Genomic DNA, 11,737 nt, shown 5'->3' with positions numbered 1-11,737 from the left:
AGTGTGATCAAATCTTCTTGCCAAACATCTGCAGCTTGGCAGTGTATACAGCACTATAATGACCAGAGCTAATTCTTTTGAAAACCATACATCTTTCCACAGGTCTCCACTTCATCAGACATCACCTAGACACAGAGCTGGATGAAGCCAGCGCAAACAGCAGCCTAACCGACTAAGATGATGGATCCATGGGGTCAGGAAAGCCAGAAGCAGGGGAGCTGGAGAGGTACCTTTCATGTCCATTCACTGGAGGTGTGGCTCTATTGCATGGCGCTCCTCACATCAAGAAGCTGTTGATCAAAATCAATACAGCTCTACCTGCATCAGGAGCCTGTGAAAGACTTCTTAGTCATGCAGGACTCCTGCCTAACCCTAACTCCTCCCTAACCCCCCTCCTGTTCACTGCCAAACGGTCACAGCTTCACAGCAAGAACCTTGAGAGCCAACTGCTGCTGAAGTTGAACCACCATTTCACTGACTGAAGAAACAATTTATGGTAAAGTGAGCCATACACATATGTACATCCACATACTGGAAATTTGTATTTGTTTTTTATAATTAGTTTTACTCTGATTTCAGTGTTTATTTGTGAGTGTAGTTTTCATTTGAAACATTTTCATTCTGATGTTTGTATCGCATGTTTTTAGTGTTTTCATATTACATTGTGTTAATCCACTGTCTATACTTCAGGGTATTTTAGTATACAAAGAACATTTTATAGTTCTGTTAGAATGTCTATTCCTGTGGAATTTTGGCACAGATGTGTTGTTTGTGGGTTTTTTTTGTTTTTTTTTTTAATTCCTGCTGTCCACCTTTGGAATAAACTTTTCCTGATTATACCTGTTGTATCTCTGTGTCATTCGTTTCTGATTTACTTAATCCCTCCTTGTATTTAAAAGAACCACTCCTAGTATGACATTCTGGCGCATCAGCTGTAGTCTGTTATGTTGAAGTTGCCTGTTCTAATGTTTTCTCTGAGGCTGCTGTAAATGCGAATATATTTACTGTGGGTTTTGCTTGAAAAAGCTTTACGTTGTGAAAAACTGAAATCTTGAAATTAGAATTGTTGTGCCTTATTTTGTGGATCTTTTTACATATATTCCTTTTGAAAATACTAAAATTTGTATATTTATTAATTTTTGTTTGTCTGATAGCATTTATTTATAAAATAAATCGGACATTTCAAACAGTTACTCACTTCTTACTCAGTACTTGAGTAGCCTTTTCAAGTACTTTTTTACTCTTACTCGAGTAACTTTTTTGACGACTACTTTTCACTTTTACTTGAGTAATAATATTTTAAAGTAATGATACTCTTACTTGAGTACAATTTTTGGATACTCGACCCACCTCTGGTCAGCACGCCGACACGTTGCTACCTGCCATATCAGGAGGGCGGTAGGGGGAAAAAAAAACAAAAGGAAGTCCATCTGAGAGATACCTTATTTTCTTTGCTACTTTTCTTTGCCTGAGACTCAGGTTGTTTTTTGTTCTCATACCCAGATAAACTGGTAACTAAATGAAGCTGACAAAAAAAACCTGAAGGTTGACAACCAGTAAAAGTCAAGTGGTACCACATTTTCCTTTCTTTTTCCTTTTCTTTGGGGGTGTTGAAATATTGTATTTTCTTTCTTGTCTTACCTTCATTTTGGTTGCTTCAATTATTTTTGTGATATATTCGAGCTGGTTACTCTATTTGAAGGTATTCCTACCTTAAGAATAAGCAAATGGAACTGAACAAAATATTTATATAAAGCTAGCTTTTTCTTCATAAACCTGTGGTCCTGTGTGTTGTGTGGGTTGGAGGTCTTATTTGGTCTTACGGAGTCTGCTACTGCCAATCTCCTTCCCAAACCTAGTAGATCAGTGAGCGTGAATCTGGGGAAACCTGTGATAACTCTGAACTAGAAGGCCATAGGTCTGAGATTTTTAATACAATACTGTAGACGTTGTACTTGGACCAGCAGTATAGATTATCTCTTTATAGATAGAGGGACACACACTCAGAAAAATAAAGGTGCCAACTGGAACCAAAAGTGGTTCTTTAGACTGATGCCATGGAGGAACCTTTAATGGTTTTTCAAAGAACCTTTTTAAAAATGGTTCTTTAAAGAACCATTTTTAAAAAGGTCCTTCAAATGGTTCTTTTAAAAAAAAACATTTTAAAGAACCTTTTTTGAGTGGTTCTTTAAAAAAACATTTTAAATCTTTCAAAATAAAATGCATCATAAATTGAATTTGAGTAGGGTAAAATAAATACGAGCACAGCATAGACATATATTAATGGTTTATTGTCATTTTGTAGTTACCAAAAGACAAAAAAGCATTTTAACCCTCAGCACAACATCACTACTAATACATGTCACATATTAGTGTTTTAAACAGTAATAATTAAATACATTTGCTATACTATAAATAAATATATATAAATACTATATCTACAGATAACACAACAATTAATACATGTATTGTTTAATTAATAAAACATCAGAAAGTGATAAAACACATTAGAAATAGCAATAGCTTCATAACAGACCAATAAATCAACACATTTTCATCAGCAGATGCTTGCATGTTCAGTAAAAATATTTCAACAACAAGTTTATGATTAAAATGATCAATGAACTTCAGCCTTACGCTATGTAATGTACGTTTCATGTTGTACTCATGGTCCTTTGTTAGTCCAGTTTAGGATAATGTCTCTGACGTATGTATCATATCAAATATATGTCATATCAAAACAACCCCACAACTGCAGTTGTTTCAGTTTTTCACTGGTGTTTCCTGTCAGCTGGTCAACCTCACTCAGGCGGACATCCATATCAGCCAACCAAACGACAAGTTCCTCCCTTTGTGCTTCAAATCCCTCCCACTCTGAGACAAGGAGCTGAAAGAGAGAGAAAAGAGTCAATTATAAAGAAGAGAGAAAAGTGAAACCCTCCTCAGAAGGTCTGACTCGCATACCTGCAGTTGACCTGTGATGGACTCCAGTTTGGCGTTCACGTCATCCCTCGCCGATGCCAACAGCCGAGTCTGCAGGGTGCCCTGGAAGAGCCGAGTTAATGTTCGACTCCTCCTGGTCAGGCTCTCCAGCTGGATGAGCCGAGGTCTCCCCTCTCGCCGCTGCCTCTGAACACAGAAACACAAATTGCATCTGAAGCAGGAGGTGCAGATTTTTTGTGCTATTCTTTTCTAAATCCAGGCTAGATCACGTGGAGGTATTTGGAAAACTTTTTTGGCCAGCGGACGACTGTTGTCTTGCAGAAAGTCAAATCAAACATATGCGATACACAATCAATTCACAAGAACACATTATAAAAAACAAGTCCAGTTCTTGCCTGATTTCAAATGAATTCTGCATCAAAACAGGGTAAAACGAGTGTTTGCAGCAAATGTGAGCACAAAGCCTCACTTTGTACAAGCCTGCTATTAAAGTTCTCCTCTATGCAGATGACTTTCCTGTTTTCAAGACAACTTGGATCTGCTGTACGAATCTTATGGATACACACTAAATAAAACAATAGTGTGCATGACTCCAGATTCTGATCCCTCATCCTAATATGGTCCCAACATAGCAACAGCAATAATGCAAATGTTGAGGCTTCAAAATACAAAGTCCATAAACCAATGGCTGACATGGGTTTTATCATAAGGGTGATAAATATACAGATTTCAGTCTGTCTTAGAGATTTGATGTTCATTTACTTGCAGATGCACTATACGTGCCTGCTCCATGGTTTTTCACAACATTTTGCACATCACTATTTAATACAGGAAGTAGGTGAACTAAAACAAGTCATCTTTCTTTGTGAGAGGACCATATTAATGAAACAAACCTCAATGACATCATAGGGATCCCTAAAGATGCTCCTGCTGCTTCTCTTCCTCCTCATCCTAAGCTTCCTTCTCCTTGTCCTCGACTTCCATCCAATTGTAATTCAACCTAATTGTGTTTCTCCCCCTCCTCTTCCTCATTTTGTTGGAGCTGTGAACACAATTAATGTGAATCTGGATTAATTTGTGCAAACAAGAAAAATCTACAGCTTTTTGGTCAGAGGTGGTCTTGTGATTTAAGCCGGGTAGAGTAGATTTATGTGTTGATGCTACCTGCTTCAGCTCTGGCTGCTGAGTGATATTTACACCCTGGCTGGTATACAAACTTTAACCATGTGCTGAACTTTAGCCCAGCGTTGATACCTCTTGTTAGTATAACGACCTCTTCTTAGCTTGTATGTATGATGGTGGATAAATGAAATGTATAAAGAAAATTTAACTGTATTACAAAAGAACATCTATCTTGGAAACATCAAACGATCGGAGCATAACTTGTCAACTAGTCCGAAAATAAGTTATGCAGGAACAGTCAAAGACACACCTTCTCATGTCACATTTCTATTCACATTTCTATATAATTAGATGAGACAATAAAGAGTTATCTAATCTAATTATTCATTCAAAACACTTATGCATAGCTGTATTTTATACAGCTCTTACAGAATTCAAAGTACAGGTTCATGTGAGTATTTAATGTACGGCTCAGATCTACAGAATTTCAGAGTTTCTAGAGCAGACACAGAGCTCACGCCACAACAGGCTTCAGGCACCATTTTAGTGACTTTAACAATATATTAAATTTTAATTTCGGTCTAGCTGACATTAGGTTATGTACGCAGCACGCAATTGAACCACATATTTTAGAAGCCAAAGGTTCAAATTAGCTGGGAGCACCTTCACTTAATTATAACAGTGGTTTTGTTAGGAAAACAGTTTCTGTATACCGGATACTAAATTGCGCTGACGTCAACGGCTAACGTATCTAGCTAATCGCTACTGTTAGCACAATATTAACAGCAAGCTACAATGACGAGTAACAAAAACAAAACAGTAATAAGGTTTTAATGAAAATGTTTTACCTTTTTCAACAGTCCCAGAATCCAGAGCTTCAAAGTCCAGCAGGTACTGAAGACTGTTATCCGTTTCGCTGTCACCGTCTGTGAGAAAGAGTTTTTTTCCCGAAAGGTCAAGGCCCGCCGCTCGCGCACTCTGTCTGCGCATGCGCATCCCAACGACTGACCCCCTCCGTCCGCTCCCGGGAGGTTATAGTATGACGTGTTCTGACGTCACTCTCTCTCTCCCTGTCATTTATTTGGCTCGAAACACATATTAACAAATTGCTCAGTGATGAACAACTACTCAGATCATTTACCTAAGCAGTGTGCTTTGTCAAAACGAAGTGTGTGTTCATTACACTGACATTCTGTTCTGCAATTGTTATTTACTTGTATTTTATAATTTGACTTTACATACTGCTGGGTGGTTTGTAAAGTTTACAATAACTAGTATTATCATTATGCTATATTTTCAAAAATATATAATAATCTCAAAAGTAATGCCTTGGAGTAGAAAATAGTAATACTTTATTAAAATTTAAAACTAAAGTACAGTATTTGAATGTGTGTATTGTGTCTGCTGTTTGTTAACTCACCATATTCATAATGGGTTTGCAGGGTTAGGGGTGTGTGTGGGGGGTTAGGGTCTTTAGGCTCCCCCCCACCCCTGCCACCAGTATATTTTTAAGCAAATATTTCTAACTTTTATTTTGTCACGGATCCGGTTCCGGGGACTCGGGGTCCGTGAACAGTGTGGACCTTTATTATTATTATTGTTATTATTATTATTATTATTGGATGTATGTTTGCTGCACTGTGCTCTCGTGTTCCATGCTGGTGTGTGTACGTGTGTGTGGCTGGAGGATGAAGGACAGCCACCTGCAGGCCTGAGGGGTGTGGCCCTGCCAGCTGCTGGTCACGCCTAGGTTCCCACACACCTGCTTCTGATCAGGCTCGTCGGGGGAGCTACTTAACAGAGCGATGGAGCTTCCTCCGGTGCAGGATCGTTGAGTTAGACTCCATGTCAGTGTTTAAAGTGCTGTTCAGTATATGCCTGCTGGAGTTGGTGCCATAACGGCTGTGTCTGTGTTTTTCCTCAGGAGGACAGCGGAACACAGGACTGCAAGACACACGGGGTGTTTGAAGGCACAGGGGCAGAGAGCACGAAATACCAGCACTTAGGAGAAGACACGTCACGGGAGTCGAGGGAGCACTTTGGAGATTTATTGTGTGGTGTACATTTACCTCACTGTAAATAAACCCACTGCTTATTCCACTAAGTCCAGCGTTTGGGTCCTTTCTCCAACATTCCCCACGGCTTGCCCTGGCAAACCGTGACATATTTGAATATTCAGTTTCCTACCATCTTCTCTTAAAGGGTAATTGCCAGGTAACCCGCCCTCCCCCTTCGCACACACATGCACACAAAGAAAACACACAGTATAATTCACAGCCTCGTTATAGTGAATAAATATTTATGCCATTTACACCATCAAACTTAGATTGCTAAGGATGAAGAACCTTTTGTTCTTTAAAGAACCATTTGTAACAGCTGAAGAACCATCCACAAAATAATAAGGTTCTTTGACGTATGATGGTTCTTTAAAGAACCATGAAGACATCTGAAGAACCATTTAAGAACCATAATTTTTCTGAGTGCACGTCCAGGTTACAATAGCATATCTGAAAAATGGTGTTAGAGGATGTGGGGTTTTTTTGTATTTCAATATAGCTCATAAAGGCCTGTTGAGGTCTCTTGGCAAACTCTTGGCAACAGTGGGGAAAAAGAACTCGCTTTTACAGGAGGAGATCATCTGCAGAATTATGCTCAGGGAAAGGCTGACTTCTGCTGAGATGTCATCTCTTGTTTCCTGTTTTGGCTGTCATCACTAAATTTCATTGAGATCCTATGTTTTCTGTTCGCTACATCTCTTGACACATCTGCAGTGTCAAGTAATAAAATAAACCTCTAATATGAGATAAGAACCATGGTCTCATAGCTGACAGAATTTTACAATAATTCATTGAAACCCCAACATACCTGTGATGAGAAGAAGAGTGAGATTGAAAGACTCTAAAAAGATTTTATAGGATTTTATCATGGCCCTTAAACATGACCTAAAACGATGCATGTCACATACTCCTGTAATGATATGCTGGAGTATAAAACATGGAGGAGTTGAAATAAGGATTTAGTGAAAAACTTTCAACTAGGAGAGTGGACCTTGATTCTGTTTTTGCTTCCATTGGCTCTTTGGTTATGTTTAAGCATCAAAAACTATTTGATCATAGTCATGGTCTTTTATAATATTAAAAACACATTCAAGCATTAAAAATCTGTATAATTTATTGCAAAAGATATTTAACAAATAAATAAAGCAGTATAATTAGCTGCTTCTCCAGCGAGTCTTTCATCCCACATATTGGACTTTGACTCCTGCTCAGGGTGCAGCTGTGCTGAGTTCGTCAGAGGAGAACATGAAACCATTTTTCACCATCTGCAGATTCATCTGCAGTCAAAGGCAGCGTAGCTGGAGTCTGTCAGATCCGCAGGATGATGGACGCTCTGGAGATTCAGCTTCAGTTTCACACATCTAAACAGGTTCAAGAGTAAACAGTGTGTTTTATTCTTTAAAAGCTTCCAGCACTAAAGAAAATGCTGGTCACCACTAGAGTTGGATGTCTGGAGACCGGTCTTGGTCTCGAGACCGGTCTCGAGACCACTTTTACGTGGTCTTGGTCTCGTCTTGGTCTCGACGGATTTTTGTCTTGGTCTTGTCTTGGTCTCGACGTACTTTTGTCTTGGTCTTGTCTTGGTCTCGACGTACTTTGGTCTCGGTCTTGTCTTGGTCTCACTGTCTCGCTGTCTCAGGTCAACATAGTGGTCGGGAGATTTGGAGTCAACAGTATCCATGACACACAGCGTAACGTTCGATAATGTATCATGCGCAAAAGCTTTAGCTCTAGGAGCCGTGCTTAGAGAGTGCTTTGTAGTGAATCAGAATAGTCGACTCCCATTGAGCGAGAGCCGGCTCCTCAATTAATTTCCTTTCGCTGCTCAGCTGTCACACAGCGACACACAGTGGCTCAGCCATGGTCAAATCCCTCCACATGGTGGCATTTTATTATTTCGCCTTTCGCGCCCTTCAAACACAACTAAATGCAACCCGTTAGATTGAGTAGTATGCCCGGTCAGTAAGTTACAGAAATGTCAGCGACTTCGTCTGTCATAAAGTTTGCGTTCATAGAACACAAAGAGTTTTTGGTAAATGCAAAAAAGAAGCATTCGGCAAAGTGCAGGTTTTGCAGTCTCCTTGACCGAGACAGCCGGGACTACCTCAACCTTCACCAGGCACCTGGAGCGCAAACACCCTCAAAGGTAAGCTAGCCAGTAGCCATCTATCCATCTTCAAACTCTTCTAACTACCTTTCCAACCTCAGATGACCAGGTCATGTTTATGTAATATTGTTATTTATAATGTGTTCTTCAAACATTATAAATTATGTAGGGACAGTTTTTTTGCAACCGTCCCTGCAGACTTAACTTTAACTTAACGTTACGTTACATGCTATGTACAGGTAGCTAGCGCTAGCAGTGGCTATCAGCTACTTAAACAATTTTCACTAACTTTAGGTATTTTGGTGAATTCATTGAGCAGAAATATATCGAAACCATTTCAGTGAGCACTTTAAGGGCTGGTATGGTGTGGTTTGTTGTGGACTTTAATGGGCATATTTATGTGGTTGCTGACTCGTAAGTAAGGACGGGCGTTTCAAGAGTGTCCCTATAACATTGCTCGGCTAACAGCGGCGTTCTCGACAGTGAAGCCCAGATCAGAGCGGTCTATGGCTCTGGTCCAGATAGCACGGATCGCAAAACTGAGTCCTAAGGTTCTTAAATCGAACTTAAGGACCTTTGACTATGACTTTCTTAGGTGTTTTCTACTATGTTGCCCTACTAAACCAGTCCAGTGTGTAGGGGCTATTTTAGCATTATTAGACACAGTTATTTTGTATTGGTGTAACTTCAGACTTTATTGAGTAGTTCATTTCTTGTCAATACAGCTGTGTCTGATAGCTGACTGGCAGGAGGAGGCTTAATGCAACCTGCAAAGTTAATGCACAGACATTTTGTCTTTTGTAGATTCCATTCAACTGTTTTTCTGTTCTTGTTATTTAAGGTCTATCGTTGAGAATCCACATTTTAGACACTTCCTGAATGTCTTGGATAGCAAATACACTCCTGTGTCTAGAACCACCTTGACAGAGAAGCTGATACCTCACCTTGTCACTAAATTGAAGGGTGACATAATCAAAGCCCTGGAAGTCCAGCCAAATGTAGCAATAACAACAGACCTCTGGTCTGACCGGAGGCTTCGTACTTTCCTGGGAGTTACTGCTCACGCTGCCTGCAAGAACAAGGACTCTTACAGTTTACAATCATTTTTTCTTGACTGTAGGCGTTTCACAGGGAAGCACTGCGGCGAACGAATCGCCTCAGCATTTGACAGAATAGTTGAGGAGTATGGCATTGGCCATAAAATAAGCTACATTCTGACGGATAATGCATCCAATATGAAGCGGGCCTTTAAAGTCAGGATGCCAGAAGTAGAGCACCCTGAAGGTGACAGCAGTGATGACCTCGATGATGAGGTCATCGAGGTCATGTGGGAGGATGCAGAAGGTTCTGATCCATGGTCAATGGGTGAACGTCTTTCTTGCTTCGCCCACTCGCTGCAACTTGTAATCAGTGATGGGATGAAAGAGGTAAAGGCAATAGCTAGAGCCATTGCCAAAGCCAGCAAGTTTACAAACCTGCTGCACAGCAGTAGTAACCACAAAGACTTGTTTGAGGCACACTTTGGCTCCAATAAGTCCATCCCAGCAGGAAACAACACCCGCTGGAATAGCACCTACAGACAGTTAAAGGCTCTGATCACACTTGACCACGGGGCCATCACTGAAATGTGCAGCAATACAGAGAATTTAGTGTTTTCAACCCGAGAGTGGGCTCAGCTGAAAGACCTTTGTGCTTTGCTTGAGCCTTTTTCTGATGCAACAGACCTTACAGAAGGTGATCATCAGGTGACTATTAGCATGGTGGTCCCCACTGTTCTGGACTTGAAGAATCATCTTATAAAGATGGAAGTACAAATGCCCCAGGCCGTAACTATAGTCAGGGCACTGAAAAGATCCTTAGAGAAACGGTTCTCTGGAATTTTCAGGCAGATTTGCATGGACGACAAGGATCCAGAAGAGCCGTTTAGCCATCGGATCTACTTCCTTGCCACCATGCTCGACCCCCAGTTTGGACTGACCTGGGTAGATTTAGATGTCCAAAATGGTGAAACCGGACCAGCACTGAAGAGGTTCAGAGATGACCTTAAAAAGTCATTAATAGGTGACTGTATAATAATAATAATTTATTGTTATTGTTGTTTTTGTTGTTCCACTTAATATCACTGTCTTTGGTTTTATAGCATCATTAGAAGCATCCTGTCTAATCCTGTCTTTGTGTGTGTGTGTGTGCACCCTTTTCCAGACCTTTTGATCACAGAGGTAGACAGAGACGGACCTGCAGCACCAACAGAAGAAGACACAGAATTATCAGATAGTGACTCAGCGCCACCCCCAAAACAACGTCTTCTTTCACGCTACAAGGCATTTAGGTTGCAACGCATCACAAGCCAGGAATCGAGCACTGATGCACAAATAAGCAAGTACCTAGACAGCATAAATGACTCTGACTGTGATGCACTCACCTTTTGGTCAAAAAACAAAGAGCGTTTCCCCAGTCTACACAGTGTTGCCTTGAAGGTCCTCTCTGTCCCTGCCTCTTCTGCCCCAGTTGAGAGGGTTTTTAGTAGAGGAGGCATTCTAATGAGACCCCACCGCGCACGGCTAGGCTATAAGATGTTGCAATCTTTAGTTTTCTTGAAGTGCAATCAATCACTGTTTTAAAATGTGAACTGTTTTCTCTCCCTCTTCTCTGAAAATATGCTGTTTGTTCATTATATATTTGTTCATAAGATATTTGTTATTTGTTCATAATGTCTGTGTTCTATTGTTCCTGCCCTACTGAACAACAGGCTTGATTTCATTGGCAGTGTGTTGTAATCTCATGCCACTGAAGACATCAAGATGCCAGAATCTTTTAAGCACTTGTTCTTATTCTTATTAATGCACAATTTGTATTGGTATGTAATATTTGTAGTTTGCATCTGATTCATGTGAGGTGTGCACATGTCTTTATATTGTTTGATTACAGAATTTTACTTAAAATGGTGTTGTTTGACTAAATAAATGTGACCATTGACTTTTAAATAACATCTGCATATCACTTTGTGTTGACAGGCCTTATCCATTTTAGGGAAGTTGATATCATACAGTGTAATTTGGCTAGTACTACTACAATAGGACATGATGCAATTTCAAGTTTATAATCTTCAGTTTGATGTTACAATTTTATCTATATATAAAGTATAACTGAAACCAGTTACATATTTCATATTTTACAGTTGTTGGAGGTGATCGCTGTTTTGTCAGATGACTTTGGGGCCAGTCAGTACCATCATGTCAGCCCTCAAAAGCACACAAAAGTTAGTCTTTTTTTGTCCCGGTCTTGGTCTCGGTCTTGGTCTCGATACCCTCGTCTTGGTCTCGGTCTTGGTCTCGATACCCTCTGGTCTTGGTCTCGGTCTTGGTCTTGATACCCTCTGGTCTTGGTCTTGTCTTGGTCTCCATACCCTCTGGTCTTGGTCTTGTCTTGGTCTCGGATTAGACGGTCTTGACTACAAGTCTAGTCACCACAAACAAACATGTTACTGTGCCAATAAGCAGCTATAAAA

General features: G+C 40.2%; 1 protein-coding gene across 1 annotated transcript; it reads right to left on the bottom strand.

The window, feature by feature from the left end:
* Window positions 1-413: 413 nt before the first annotated feature.
* LOC146369552 (uncharacterized) lies at window positions 414-4,064 on the bottom strand. The gene is made up of 4 exons (XM_084910686.1): window positions 3,837-4,064; window positions 2,965-3,129; window positions 2,746-2,887; window positions 414-478 (listed from the first exon to the last, which is right to left on the bottom strand). The coding sequence occupies exons 1-4, from the start codon at window positions 3,891-3,893 to the stop codon at window positions 414-416; spliced, it is 429 nt and encodes a 142-aa protein (XP_084766812.1). The 5' UTR covers window positions 3,894-4,064.
* Between the last annotated feature and the right edge of the window lie 7,673 nt (window positions 4,065-11,737).

Source organism: Perissodus microlepis, chromosome 17 (assembly GCF_051167445.1).
Source record: "Perissodus microlepis isolate ML-2025 ecotype Zambia chromosome 17, ASM5116744v1, whole genome shotgun sequence".
NCBI lineage: Eukaryota > Metazoa > Chordata > Actinopteri > Cichliformes > Cichlidae > Perissodus > Perissodus microlepis.
This window is presented reverse-complemented; position numbering and strand designations above follow the sequence as displayed.